The sequence below is a fragment of the Rhagoletis pomonella genome, unplaced genomic scaffold (assembly GCF_013731165.1).
Source record: "Rhagoletis pomonella isolate Grant_MI unplaced genomic scaffold, Rhpom_1.0 Rhpom_scaffold_00009, whole genome shotgun sequence".
Lineage (NCBI taxonomy): Eukaryota > Metazoa > Arthropoda > Insecta > Diptera > Tephritidae > Rhagoletis > Rhagoletis pomonella.
In genome coordinates this window covers 13,835,769-13,852,021 of record NW_023458563.1, presented here as the reverse complement: position 1 = coordinate 13,852,021, position 16,253 = coordinate 13,835,769, and the positions used below count along the sequence as shown (strand labels likewise).

The 16,253-nt window shown below is 33.7% G+C and overlaps 1 protein-coding gene across 4 annotated transcripts in view; it reads right to left on the bottom strand.

Annotated features, from left to right (window-relative positions):
• Positions 1-16,253, bottom strand: part of LOC118745584 (Wilms tumor protein 1-interacting protein homolog) — a 277,158-nt gene that overhangs the window by 238,954 nt on the left and 21,951 nt on the right. For all 4 annotated transcript variants that reach the window (XM_036479082.1, XM_036479083.1, XM_036479084.1 and 1 more), the window contains exon 2: positions 11,916-12,188. In XM_036479082.1, coding sequence (XP_036334975.1) covers positions 11,916-12,167 — 252 coding nt within the window. In that variant the 5' untranslated portion in view covers positions 12,168-12,188. The remainder of the gene's footprint in view (positions 1-11,915; positions 12,189-16,253) is intronic.

The window sequence follows — 16,253 nt, the reverse complement described above, 5'->3', positions numbered from 1 at the left end:
CCATAAGTACGGTGACCATAAATATGAATTCAAAATGAAGGACAATTTTTCAAAAATATGCCTACATATATTAACGTAGTATAAAAATATCAAAAGAGTATTTATGATTCTAATTTATTAATACATTTTAAACTTTAAAAATTAATCACGTTTTTTCATCGATATTAATCTTTTTTTACATGAATATTTATAAAAGTATAGTAAAACATATTATAATTACAATAGCTTACACGAAAAGTGAAAATCTTTAAAATATTATTTTATAGGCAAATTTTGAGTTGTTGAAAACGAAAACAATACAATTTTTTTTTTGTTTTTTTGGTACTTTTCGCAGTTATTTGTCAAAAATCGACGTCATGAATCGACGCAGACGACGAGTTACAAAGTGCCCTTTTCAAAAATATATAATTTGTGCAGATTGCGCTCCGTAGCATCTACATTTCTAATCCGAATTCCATTATCTTTGGCTCAAAATTTATTGTAGTGATATATCTTCTTTATCGAATTTTTAAAATAATGCAAAAAAATATTCAAATGAAACTGCGTATTTGATTGAAAATCTAACTTTTTTCGACTTTGACGACAAAATGCAAATGGTAATGATAATTTTCATTGAAGTCGCCACAAGTTATATATTTTGGTAAGAGGCACATCCATACCCTTCGAGCTGTAAGTCGCTTACGTTGATTGGGAGATTTTTTCATGAGATATTGAAGAAAAGCTGCGAAAAGTACCAAAAATCACTTTTTTGAAAAAATCCATCCATTGTCCGATAATTTTAAAATAACGAATAAAATGCGGGACAAATGCAGGACACTTGGGAAAAATCAGTAAATTTTCAGGTTTTTCAGATTTGAAAAACTACGCAGGACCGACCTTTGAAAAACAGTACGGTCCTGCAAAAAACAGAACGGATGGTCACCGTATACATAAGAGGAAAAAACAATTCTGATCACTATGACAGGTGTGACTCAAAGTTCATAGAATAGAAGGTTACGACATGGTGCTGTCAAAAATTTGTTTTCCTCCAATGACGTAGTTGCGAAGTGAGTTCTGATTGGCTGAAATATTTTACGAAGAAGGAGTCCACAAAACGCAGAAAATATAGTTGCCGTATAGCATATTTTAGGAATCCTAATCAAATGGGCATTTTTGATATAAATCGTAGCAAAGCTTATTATAACAACATAAAATGTTATAACTTCACTTGAAACTGGATTAACATAATAATGTTCGTGCAATAGTGACAAATGAAATTTAAATCGAATGCTTATTGAAATTTGCTGGTGAGATTATTCTTGAAAGTGAGCAGAACGCACTCGCGCATTTTTAAATAAAAAGCGTTCATAACATTGGTAAATTTCGCTACCGAAATTGCAATTAATCTTTAGATATACGTTAAACCTAAAATTACATTTTTCAGCGCAATTTTTGTAATCGAAAACAACGCACTTAAATTTTTAATAATTTAAATAAACTCAAAGACGCAGAAAAATGTACAAACTTCAACGCAAATTGTCAAACGGTAAATATCAGGGTTAAACATATTTGAAATAAAACGTGATGTATTTTTGACTAAAATAGTGTATTTTTATAAGATAATTTTTTAGGAATCTGGCAACTCAAAAAATTGAGCCATCTACGTCATCAAGATGGCGGCCATGGCTGATGTCGTAATCTCGTATTCTATGAACCTTGGGTGTGACTAGTACCACAGAATAAACAGTATACAAAAGACGCATGTCGACTATCGAACCAATTGGAATTTAGAGCACGAGCGGTGAGGCAAGCAAGGGTATCACAAGCAGCGCTGCCTCTGTTACAGTAGCAATATTTTCACTTGGCTGACGCTGTTGATTCCATCGTCGCTATGACGACAAGATGTTAACTAACTTCGTTTTCCATCACGATCAGCGTTGCCGTTTTGATACAATTGTATCATTTTTGATACTTTTTTTCTAAATTGTAGGATTTGATAATTTGATACTTTTTTGTTTACAAATGCCCTATTTTGATACTTTCGGCTAGCAGAAATTAATTTTTGAAAACTATGTACAATATTACTATGTACAATATTATTATTACAATATTACTAGTTTAAAGGTAGATTTTTTTTTCTTGTTATTTAAAGTCTCAAAATTTATATATAGATATTTATAAGTTTGATTTGGTAACTCTCATAAGGGAAACACAACCCGAAATTTCTTTGAACACGTCGCTGTTATAGGACCGCTAAACCACACACAAAAATATATCGGGCTTGCGTCGGTCGTTTTTGTGCTTACCATGTACGGTAGTCTTCGGAAAGGTGAAAAAAAAACTATATTTGATACTTGCGCCGGATATCTAATGTTCGGCTTCGCCCGAACTTAGACCTTTTTAATTGTTTAATATTCTTTCTGTGCGTTTTAAAGCTGAAACTATCAAAATGTGCAACGAACATTCATATTTCTTGCACATATTTAATTGAGCAACGTTTCTCTAAAATAAGGTTTGCACAATTTTATTCTGTAGTAATTTCCACAATATTGACTTGTACAAGTCACGGGTTGCGCAAAGCTTTTGTGTGGTTTAGGGGCCCTATAAGTTTATTTTTCGTTAGGCAAATAAGCATACACATTCTCTGTTTTTGTGAAAGAAAGTAATATAAAATTTTTTTTATAACTATGGATTTAATTTTAAAATTTTATTTATTATTAGTTTTTTTTTAATTAAAATTTTAACATATAACAGTTTTGTTCGATTTTGATACTTTTTGATACTTTTTCTGCTTGGCAAGTGATACTTTTTTTCATGCTCACGGCAACGCTGATTATGATGTATGTTTAAGGCGAGATGTTAACTTCATGTTATTAATAGTGGATGTGATCTTAACTCCTCTGCTCTGTTACGGGTCGCCATGGTATTCATAGTGGACGTGATGTTAACTTCTCTGCTCTGGTCCGGGTTGTAATATTACGTCCTCCGAAGTTAAATAAATTTGTACGTGGTGCGTCTTGTGTATACTGTTTATTCTGTGCTTGTACTCAATATAAATATGATACTTCTTATTGATATCTGACAATATATTACTGCTCAGAGTTGACCACATACCAATATACAAATACTTAAGGGGGAGATAAGTCGCTTTACCAAGAACTTTCCCGGTATAATAATACTTTTGTGCTTACACATTTTTCTTCTTTGAGGTATGCGTCTTAATGTTGTTACACAAATAGAGGAGCCCGCAGTTTTACGTCACCTCTAAACGGTATGTTGTTTTATGAGAAGCCTTTTCATGTCAGAAGTACAATCGAAAGTTTGCCATTGCCTGCCGTGCGAGCTTCCATTCGGTAGCAGTGGCGGATACAGGGGGGAGGCGGGGAGTTGAGTCGATGGGGCGCTCGAACATTAATGTATCGAAATCGAACTTTCTCATACCACTTTTAGTCTATTTCCGCAGTGCACGTATGTAGGAATTTTCACTTTCAACTGTGTAACCAGACATTTGTATGTGCATAAAAATATTAATGACATGAAAAATATAATAAAAATTGAAAACATTTTCATAGCCGTTCATTACCGTTTTTATAAATTTATATTTGGGGTGTTCACAGTTCGTTCCAAATAGCGTCTCAAAATGTAGACGTCTACATTTTAAGACGTTTTCTAACCGTAAAATCTGTGGTGTTGTTGTTTCCCATACAAAATTGGAAAACGACGCCGTCTACATTTTGTCACACTCAAAGGTATGTTTTTTACGCGTCTACAGTTTGCAACCTCGCCGCAGGGTTGCATTATGGCAATACTAATCACATTTTTTTTATTTATTGGGCACGTTTTGTGTATTTGCATATAATTTGAGCGCAATTTCTGATGAAAAGAAACAAATCAAGGAAAAGAAATAACAAATATTAGGAATTGGTAATTAAGTTAAATAATTACAATTTTTCAGAAACAAAATCGAAAGGCGACATATAAAAAATGCACGAAAAGAAGAAATGTCTGGCAACACCAGCAAAGTTTTGAGACGATTTTGCGACGACTGCTAGAAAGGGGTGCTCACAGTTTGATACTAAATATGTCTCAAAATGTAGACGTCTACACACACACACACACACATAGACACAATTTGGAACGAACTGTGAACACCCCAATTATAAAAGCGTATTTTATAAAGATGAACAAAGACACGCCAAGCTAGTAGAAATCAGCAGTAACTATTTTACGCTAGTCCTTCTGATTGTTTTGAGAGCAAACAAATTTTACTATGACAATAATCACGAGAACAAAGCATTTCTGTTGACGACGAGGCAAATAGCTGATTCTATCAAATTCGCCTAGGAAAATAGCGGTACTGCTGAAGGCGCCACCTCGTGAATGTACGGCGTGCACATTTGTCTGCATCGTTGGCGTAGCTCGTTTTTGGTAGAAAGTTCTTGAGTATACGAAGTACAATATTTATATTGTGTAAATTCGAGTCACGGTTCATTACGATTAAGTACAAATAAAGATTCGGTATTTCGATATTTGTGAAGAAGTGCAAAGAATAAATAGATCCTGGAAATCTGTGTCAATAATGGAAAGTATTTATTTTTTTTTTCTTTATAAAACTTATCTTTGTTACCTACAGTAACAATAAAGACACGACATTTTTACCAGTTACGGCTATTTTTCCATTGTTTGTTTACTGTCTATTATTTTTTTTTTATAAAAAACAGCTTATTATCGAACAAAAACAATGTAAGTCAAAATTTCAAACTTTGTAGAAAAATTAGAGAAATTCAACAAATTAGGGCAAACTTTTTATTAAGATTATTGCCGTGTCAAGCATTTTCTTCCATACAAAGTGTGTTCGAAAATTTTTTTGTATGGAATAAAATAATAACACTATTCTCAAAAAAATTATCAAAAATCAACGCAAATTGCTTGAAACTTGCACTTTCTTAAGCTAGAATTTAATGCGCCATAAAACTGCATATTCTAGAAAATCTGAATAAAAAGTTTGTTGTAAAAATTGTTTGCTGAATTTTTCTAATATTTCTACAAAGTTTGAAATTTGGACTTAAATTGTTTTTGTTAGATATTGAGCTGTTTTTTTTATAAAAAAATAATAAACCGTAAACAAACATGGAAAAAAGCCGAAACTGGTCAAAATATCGTGTCCCTATTAATTTTTACATGACTGTATGAGTGTACATATGTACTTTGAAAAGGAATAGACTTTTATGGATCTAAGATCTTATTTTGCATCTCTTATTTTATAAAATCGTTTCTTTAAAGTTAATATTAATAATGTGATCAAATTCAGAGTTTCATCAGCTCTTAGTACGCTTTCATCAGCTTTCTTAGAAAAAGACGGTATCAATTTGGAAGGAGAGTATAAAGTATGGTTGGAACGATGGACAAATAAGGAAAGCGAAAAGCCATTCCCTAAATCAGCAGCAGAAGTTCTTGGTAAATGCGACGAATAGGCTTTTCCATTGATTAAAAAACTTCTCCGCATTCTGGTCACACTTCCAGCTAGTAACGCCACTTCCGAAGGAGTTTTTCAACCCTTCGCCGGTTAAAAACATGGTTGCGTAGTACCATGAATGAAGAAAGACTGATAGGTCTAGCACTTTTACTCGTACACTTAGGTATTGAAATTGACACTGAAAGGATAATAGAAAGATTCGGGAAAGGAAAGCGCAAAATTGAATTTGCAATTTAAATTATTACAATAAAAATTCTGTATAAGTTGTTAAGTTACTTAATTACATCCTTCATTTTACTAACATTGTAAGCAAGAAATAAGTATTTATATGTATATATTGCATTAATAAACCCATTGCACCAAATTCACAAAATGAAAAGTAATATTATATCACAAAACACTTTACTTCACACTTCATAAAAAAATCTCGACCCTATATTTGCATGAAAAGTAAATTTGGGTTAGATGCCTGTAATTTAACGTTATTTGACAAGTTATTCCCTATCCCCAATTAATTTTCTGCCGATTAAAATTTCATATATGTACATTAGGGTAGCCCAAAAATACGTAGGAAAATAATCCACTTATTTAATTTCTGCTGCTGCCACCGCCCAGAACTCAAAAATATCAAAAATAAGGAGACACGTATTTATTTTGAAATAGGTTAATATTTACCGGTGCCGCCGGGGTTTTGAAGTTTCCCATATATTTTACATGAGGAAAAAACATTTTTTCGTAAAATTGCTAGAAAATCGTTAAAAATAAATATTTTTTGATCGAATACCACTATTTCCCTTCAATTAAATTAAAAATTTTACTAAGTTGTTTTCATAACTGATAATCGTATATGTTATAGCTACGGTGACCATATTTATGGGAGCCGAATACGGGACAAAAAATAATTTTGCAAATTTAGGGAACTTTAGGGAACGTACCTATACTACGTGACCCACATTTTCCAATTTTTAACCAAACCAAAATACTTTTCCTTCATTTTCTTTTCATTAACAAACTTTTACTTTCATTCTTATTTTACTGTGGCCAGCCAATAAATTAACAATAAATCTGAAATAGCGTATTAAATAAAATTATAAAAAATATGACTTCCACTTCGATAAATAATCGAAAAAATTTAGTGCAGACAACGATTGGAATGAGTGGAATGTGAGTTTTCAAGTCGTTTTCAGCGAAAACTGGTTTTCGTTTGACAGATTTTACATGGACGAAAACACAAGTTTTAGGTCGAAAACCGGTTTTAGCAGCGAAAACATGTTTACGATGTTTGTCAGAACATGGTATTATAGAAACAGAAGTCTTTTGAGTTTAAAAAGCGCCAAACACTGCACGTCATGTTTGAATGTATCTCGAAAAAAACGCTAGATTTCCTTAGAGGATATTGACTACGTAATAAAAACCTAAGTCCCCCTCTCACTGTGACCAAGCGTGGTATTTTGAAGATACTCTTCCCCCCCTGAACGGGTCACGTAGTATGGGTACGTTCCCTTATTATACTCGAATTTAATGAGCTACAAAACTGCAAACCAAATCTTTTTTCTTAAAGATTCTAATTAAAAAGTTTGAAATTTTGGTGAAACATTGCAGAATTAATTTTTACAGTTTTTTGCACCAAGTCAGAAATTTGGATTTATTGTTCGGAAAAGAGCTTTGCTTTCATAAAAAATAATAAACATTAAATAAATTAACGAAAAATGGCCAAACCTTGCTAAAAGTCGGGTCCTCATTAATGTTTTGGTCACTGTATGTATTCCTCGATTCGAATAACAGGCATTCGCATTCAGATTAGAAAATAATTGCTGTTTATGGAGAAAATTACGATCATATACCAACATCACTTAAGACTGGTTCATAGGCATGCCATTTTAATGAGCTGCAAAGGCGTCAAAATGCCTAATACTGAATACGGGACAAATACAGTAAAATAAAAGAAATACAGAACATTTGTCGTCCCGTATAAAATAAATCAATTACCAGGACAATAGGTCAAAAAAGAGGACTGTCCCGAATAATACAGGACGGATGGTCACCGTAGTTATAACATTGACACATTAAGTTAAATTTTTGGCAATTAAAATTAAACTCTGGGCAAATAAATTTTAACTTTGGGAAACTAAATTTAAACTTTGGACAAATAAATTTAAACTTTGGGCAAATCAATTTAAACTTTGGGCAAATAAATTTAAACTTTGGGCAAATAAATTTAATCTTTTGGCAAATAAAATTAATCTTTTGGTAAATAAAATTAATCTTTGGGCAAATAAAATTAAACTACTGTAGTACTAAACAGTGTTTGAAAAAGTCAGAAATACACTAACAAACTGCTGTTAACTTTACTTTGCCACTATCAAGAGTTAACCTGAAGGATAGCTGCAAAGGTTTCTTGGTTTTTCTGCTCTGTTGATTTGACTGTTCACTTTCAAACAGTTCTGCCTAGCCTAGTTTCAAATATTCGTCAAACTAGCTGGCACACTTTATTTCTATTGCATTCTGGCCAAATGAGATAAAAAAAACATCCAAAATGCTACAAATCTTGAACTCCTTTAGTGTGTTTTCAAACGCAGGTACAAAATAGAGAGAAATAGCCGAAACCGGCCAAAATGTCGCGTTTCTATTATTTTTATCACCAATGTATGTAAATGTATATAAATGTGTAAATGTGTGTATATATTTATATATATGGAACATTCCATGTCAATCGAAACAGAGCTATATCCAAAAACTGGCGCCATACACAAAAACGTTCAAGGGCTGCAAATGTTTGTACACTATTGCTATTTTAAAATCAGTGTGGAGATTTTGGAAATTCTATATAGTGGCGTCAGTACACCTAAAAGTTAAATATTCTTAAAATAGAAATATTATCAAAAACCATAGAAATAGAAGCGAAAAACTGCGCTTGAGTGTAGTTGGCGCACATGAAAAAGTGGAAAAAGCAACAATTTAAAAGGCGAACTTAGCACGGTGCGTAGGTAACTGGCTGAGTCAGCTGGGGTCGTTAGATCGAATCCCACTGAAGAGGTCTAATGAGGAGATGTGGTGATCTCCTAAATAGCTATCAATTCTACCATTTTTATAGAATTATTGTCGGTTTTCCGCAATAGTTTTTCATTAAAAACGGCCTCAAACTCAATCAAATGGTTGAATATAATAGTTATAAGGCAGCAAATTAAAAAAATAAATATTTTATTGACCTTTAAAAAATTGTAAACTTTCAAATATCTGGCAACCCTATTTTTCAAAACTTTTTACCACAAACCTACAGAAAACATCGAGTAGAAAGCAAAAAAGAATTAAATACATCCATTGAGATTTTCGAGCATGATGGCGTTATGAAAACATAAAATAACTACTTTTTGTATACGACAGATAGGATTATCCGTTATTAAAACATACCCAGCAAAAAACACGATTACCACAGAAACGAAAGTGGAAACGAGCTAGGCGATGGGAATCGCTTACCATTTCGCTTCAAGAAGGCCTTATTTTAACATGGGCATGTCATTGGAGGTAAGCCCTTACCCGCAGCATTACCTTCAAACGAAGGGAGAACGCATGGATGAACAGAATCCAGAGAAGCGAACAAAGAATGCCTTACAGAGAAACTAATGTAGAATGCCTAGATAAGTACATACTTATTTATATTAAATTGAAATCAGAAAATGTCTTAAAAGGTTAAATTTAATAAAAAATTTTATAAATGAGCGTACATATGTATGTATTTAGGCATTTAGATTTTCTTTAAAATCGGTATGTACATACATGCATATTTAATTAAGCTTAAAATTGTACTTCCTCACTCTTGTACGTCACTTCATTGACTGACTTCAACTTCGCTGCAAATTGAACAAAGCAAAACATGATTTTTATGCGAGACAAATTTCCACAGAAAGTAACGGTAGAAAAAGAATTTTTGGATATTCATTCCATTTTTCAGCTGACTACGATGCAGCATTCTACTTTGCATTCCCCGAAATGAAGCAAAGAAGCGAAACAAATAAAATATTGTAGGACATTCTACTTTGCATTCCCCGAAATGAAGCAAAGAAGCGAAACGAATAAAATATTGTAGGACATTCTACTTTGCATTCCCTGAAATGACGCAAAGAAACGAAACAAATAAAATATTGTAGGACATTCTACTTTGCATTCCCGGAAATTAAGCAAAGAATCGAATTAAAAAATAAATAGTATAGGGCATTCTACTTTGCATTCCCCGAAATGAAACGAAGAAGCGAGATAAATAAAATATTGTAGCACATTCTACTTTGCATTACTGGCAATGCCTAAAAGAAGCGAAAAAATTCGAAGGCATTATAACGCTATGCCTTCAAGAACACGTTACCACTAAAAGCGATTACCGATTTTTTGCTGGGTACTTAGTAAAATTCTTATATATATATAGATTGGCGCTTACACATATGATAGTGTTTGGCCGAGCTTCTCCTCCGATTTGTGGCGTGCGCCTTGATGTTGTTACACAAAGAGGAGGGACCTACAGTTTTACGCCGACTCCGAACGGCGATTGTATTTTTATGAGAAGCTGTTTTTCAAGGCAGAAATACACTCGGAGGTTTGCCATTGCCTGCCGAGGGACGACCGCTGTTAAGAAAAAACCTTTTATCTATATTTTTGCGATGTTGCTTTGACCAGGGTTTGAACCCAGGTGCTGCGGAGTGGAAGCGCGCACTGCTTACCACTACACCACAGCGGCCGGCAAATTAAATTAGTAAAATTCTTAAGTTAAATAAATATCAGTGCTATTTTTTGAAGACTTCTGAAGGGAAACAGTCTTATTTGATCAAAAATTATCTATTTTTAACGATTTTATAGCAATTTTACGAAAAAATGTATTTTCCCTAATGTAACAAACTTCAAACCCCGGCGGACGGGTAGATATTAATCGATTTCAAAATAAAAAAATACGTGTGTCTCTATTTTTGATATTCTTCGATCTGGGGGGTGGCTGGAGGAAAAAATTTGAGCCACCCTAATGTACATATCCGGCGCACAGCGTCGATGTATTGTACTAATTATAAACACTGGTGCTTCACAGTCGAAACAAGTTCATCGATCCACTGTTGTGTTAATCCACGTCGAAAGCCGAAAAATAATCCAATGAAAACCTTCTTTTGAAATATACATTTTCTCTTCGTACTGACTACGGTTATACTAAAAAATTTTAATGATGTAAACGTCAGATCGACTCAAATGCCAGATCTGAAGACTTATCTAACGCACTCGTACCCTACTGTTCTCGAAAAACTGTCAATTAAATTTTTTTGTTTTCAGGAAAACGAAAGCTAAGTTTTTTCTTTTTACAACCTTAAGCTTAGTATCCAGCTCTTAAGAAAAGCAAAAACTCCATATAAAATGACGTACAAGAAATGGCTAAGAAATTTTCTTGAGTCAAATTACCTTAAAGCAGTACGCAGGTCTTCAGAAATTTAGTACGCTTTCTACTACGGTTTTCTAAAGTTTTTTGTGAAAAAAGAGCACAAGGCAACCCAGGTTTGCAACAGAAATATATGCCCGTTCCATTATTTCTTGAGGAAAGAGTGAGGCAACAGGCTGTGCGTTATCAAAAATGTCAAAATTCCTTGGACACACACGCGAAATAATGGCAATTTTTTCTTGACCGTTTTCTTAAGAGCTGGATACTAAGCTTTACAACGAAAAGCTACAATTATATCTCAATTTAATCGACTAGGTGTATGGTGTAGAGTTAGCACTGCTTAGGTAGGTACAACCAAAAAAACGAAAGCTGAATTTTCTTTCTTTTTACAAAAAATAAAAATAAAAAAAAAACTACTGTTACAATTTTCGATATGTCGATTCTATCGACTAGATCCACTAGGTTTCCAACAAGAAAGCTACAAATCGCACACCGTCTTCAAGAGTCACAACTCAAAATAACACGTTTGTCAGAAAATGCGAAAAACTATTTATTTGCACATGATAATCATATGGGCAAAGGCGACTTTACCTTAGGTTTATTTTTAACAAATTATAATAAAAATGTGCGAAATGATGGCGTAGTTAACTGTTCCAATTTAAAAAAATGTAGTGCTAATGTGATACGTAATAAATGCAGCCACTTTCATGAATATCGGAGAATATCTTAATTGAGCTAAAATTTGTATAGCCTTATTCATAAAAAATAAAATAGGTTCAAAGAGCTTTATAAATTGACATTTTCATACAACTTTTCTATTTATAAAGCAGTTAGTCTTCTTTTTTCTGAATTTGGTTGTTAGAATATGTGCGACCTGTCCCAGTTTATTTTTGGTTTCTGTATACGCTTTTTTGTTCACGTGCTCTTGAATGACCATATTACAAGATCAACATTTTGTATGTTTTTAATGCACTCCTCCCAAAACGAAAATTACTCTTTTGCCAACCCAATAAGTGCTTAACACGTTTAGTTAATAAAAAATTTAGAAACCTCAGGAGAATCTTGCTTCTTTCTGAAGGGTTTTGCTGGTACTGTCGGCCCGACTTTCTTAGAACTTTTAGTACAAGTGGCTATGGAAATCATGTTCGGAGCGATTTCAGCAATGTCCCCGTTGTCTATTTGTGATATAATTTCGTTAGCTGAGCCACCGGGAAGTTCTTTTACGAGTTTCGACGCATTCGACGTAACCAACACACGCTCATTTAGACTTAACGTAGCAAATTGCTCCTCAGGTGGATCCATATATTCTATTTTATTGTATTACTGAAACGAAACAGAAAGTTTCAAGTCAATCAATCTCACTAGGTACATTAGTAAGATCTTTAAATTAGGCAAAACAGGTGTACACCAAGTTGCAACAATGAATAGAGTAAGCATCCATTGAGCTTAAATACATAGTGATCTTCAATAATAATAATAATAAGTATACGAAAAAATCATCACACAATACAAAAAGAAGTGATACCTAAAACGTGCAATATAGTTAGAACATTTTTAAATATAGACTAAAAGCTTAAACAGGCGGCAGCGTTGGTCCGGATTAACTCGGACTTAATTCGGATCAACTGCAGTTAATTCTCGAGTTGATCCGGATCAACGCTGCCGTCTGTTTATGCTTTAAGACAATAATATAATATAATAAACACAAAAGTGCGGATACGACTTGCAGTCCGAAACTGCCGCCGTGTTCGGTGAAAATGGGCCCCGCCTCGAAATTGCACTTTATTCCTGATGAGTGCCTTATGACAGACTATGTTTACTACTTTGACGTCGCTGATTCTAAATGTACCCTCTAGCAGCTCTTGTTTACGAGTTATAGCGTTCACCTTAGGGCGATGTTATGCAGACGATCATATGATCCCTGGTCACCAATTGTTGTTGTTTTCACTGCACAACGAAAAATTTTTGAGCGAGCGAGAGAACTTAACCGCATGACCAATCGGTTCAAATTTGACCAGCCGGCTGAGACCGAATCACTGATCAAAAAAGGGTTGGCTTGGGAAAACAATTTACTATTTGTTCCTTTTAGTAGCCAAATGGAGTATTTTTTAACTATTTATCCTTTTAGTACCAGAATGGTACATTTTTGCTGCAGATGTACACAAAATAGTACATATCTGTGTTCATATGGAAAAGTAGCTTATGTCGAAAGGCTGGCTTTAGTATAAATCGGCATTCGCAGCATACGACTGCGAATGACTCACTGGCGCTAAGCCGTTGAACAACTTTTGGCAAATAAACGTGGAACAAATAGTTCCGATACTAGCAAGTCAATATTCTTATTAAGTCTCATCAAAAAATTCCTTGCCGTTTAAGAAATAAAGGGAATGCCGCATTGTACTAAAGCCAGCCTTTCGACATAAGCTACTTTTCCATACGAACACAGATATGTAGAAAAAATTTAGTGCTCGCAACCCTTGTTTTCTTTGCTTTTGACATGTCTTTATGCACATACAAATACCGTATCTTATTTTTTCGTCATTTTACAAATGTAAAAAGTAGTAAAAAATATACCGAAGGAATACAACTGAGCCAAAGAAATACGCTGGTCATTTGACCTTCTGCATAACAGCATGTTGGTCAAAGAGAGTAAGAATGGAAAAAACGAGAGAAAAAGTGCCTTGACCAGGGATCATATGATCGTCTACGTAACAGCGCCCTTAGTACGATGGCTGACTATTTTTGGATCATTCAGAACAGCTCTCTGTCTTCAAATTCTGCAAGCAAATCTTATAAAACAAAGTTTTGTTCAACTTAAGATCCTAATAAAACTAGATTAACTATAAATATGTTGTTTTATTCAAAAATACATATTTTCTGAACTAGAGCTGATAGAGAAATTCCAATCCCAGATTTGAAATCGACAATAAAAATTAGACTAGTATCAAGTAGCATAACCTAATCATCAGAAATGCTGTTGCGCAGTGTAATCTATACATATGATAAAATTGTAACAGGCAGATGTATGTATGCACATTACAGAAGCCAAATAAACAAATTTTATAATTTTTGTCTGTCTGTATGTATATTTGTACGCACATCACTCGAAAACTAATGCATTGAATTGAATGCAGTTGTCACCGATGTTGTGTAACGACACAAAAATACTCAGTGCAGTACGCCGGATATTTCTAGTACTAATATGCTGTAATCCGAATTTTCATAGTTACGAATATGTAGCTCCGCTCCGCAAAGTACAAAAATGATATGCTGTAATCCATTCGTAACTATCCACCGCGTTGCCAACCAAAAACAGGAAATTCGAAGTTCTTAATAGGTGTTTGGACAGAAGTAAATATCATTGCAAGTGAAGAAGGATATTGCAACGATGCTTCTTTACCACGCTTTTATCATTTCGGAATTTTGTTTGTCCAGACATAGAATATGCAGAAACTAGTCTAGACATCAACCTCGTTGGTAGATATCATAGCAAAGAACATAGAATTAGTAAAACTAGTCTAGATATTTACCTTGGCGGAAGTAGGCAAATATTTAAGAACCGCATTATTACGTTTGTTCCACGCGCTTTCCGGGCTCGGTAATTAGAGCGTAAAAATAAGCTCTCTCATAGGTTAGGTTAAACGGGCAGCTCTGCAAAGAGTTCACTCGGAGGTCGCGAAGGCTCATTGTGATGCCCATGGGGGGTTACCCCAAGCCTATCCCTACATGTCTTCGAACTCTCTCATAAGTGTTAAAAAATGTGTCAACCCGTGCCAAAAGTGCCCAGAGCGTGAGGAACGCAAAAAACACTTTTGGTGCCCCGAATCAAAAAATCAGCTCTAAACAATGACTTTGTGTATTTATCTTATATAGCTAATAAAATTAGCAACTACCTACATTTTTGAACCTTTAGTGATATTTTCCATTTTTATATTTTAAAAAATTTGCTATCAGATGTAAACAAACAATAGCTGTTATTTCAAATTGACTTCCTGCACATTACTGCCAGAAAATTCCGGGCTGTTTCTGGCACGAAGACGAAGACATTTACGATACAAATGTGGAAGGTATTCGCTCTCTATTACCCATTTTTCTAACGTGAGGAACGCTTTCTGGACTGTTTTGGGACAAACCTACTATTACTACGCCTAAAATATGCACTACGCTTTAGCGGAGCCGCACGATACGCCATTTCGTTAAATGAAATTTGTTGCTGCTATATGTACATACATACATACATTCATTAGCGCACACAAGGGGTGGGTTTTGGGGTTCAAACCCCCCCTAAAGCTAAAACCGCAAATACCTTAAAGCTTAGAATCCCGCTCTCAAGAAAAATCACAAGAAATATTTTTTATTATTCTGTTGCTTGAACAAGCACTTTGCTTTTGCTGTAAATTTTCTAGAAGAAATAAATAAACGAGAATTTTTTTCTTGACAGCTGCAAACTGATTTAGAAATTTTGATAGAATGAAAACATTGTCCTAAAAATATGCAATGCATACTCTATTAATGTTGTGTTTTACACTTTACAGCCTAAAAGAGTTTACCACTGATATGAACTTAACAAGGATTCGAAGATTAATTTGCCAACTTCGAATTCGTTCCCCCAAAATGAGCTACATACATACATAATAAAAATACAAGTTCAGTTAATTTTTTCCGTATTCGAAATAATAAAAAATGAGTATTTAAGTTTATGCAAATAAAGTGCAATCTATGAAACTTTAAAAAGTTAATTTTAATTATTACATACTGTACATAAAATTTGCATAAAGCGAATTTTCAGTATTTTCTGGTGATATATCTTTAGAGGTAAAAACCCCTCCCAAAATATATTCCTGGGAGCGCCCCTGTATACATTAAACTGCATCACCAAAAAAGTTGCGATTTTTCCGCCGGGATTATAAAATTTATTATATTTTAAGACGTCCACCAAAATATTTTGAAAAAATATTGATTTAAGCGAGCTGGACCGGTTTGAAAATAACCCCAAAAATGAAGTTTTTTATGAATAAAAATAGTTTCTGTAAATCTTTTAAGCCTAAACCGTTTTGTCATTTGAAAGGATTTTTTAAAAAAACATCTTTAAGAAACCATTTTTATCGGTCCAGCTCACGTAAATCTTAATATTTTCCCGAAATATTTTGGTGGACGTCTTAAAATATAATAGACTTTATAATTCCAATCGAACAACAGTACTGATTTTTTTTTTGTATGGGGAGTGATGCAGTCTAATATTCGTATGTATATATATATGAAAAAAAAAAATAAAAAATTTAATATACCACGCTTCTATAAATGGACTAAAAAGTAGAAAATAATATTTCGCAGTGCCATTCTCTTCTTCCCAGTCCCATAGAATTTGTTTTTATAACTTTTGATTTT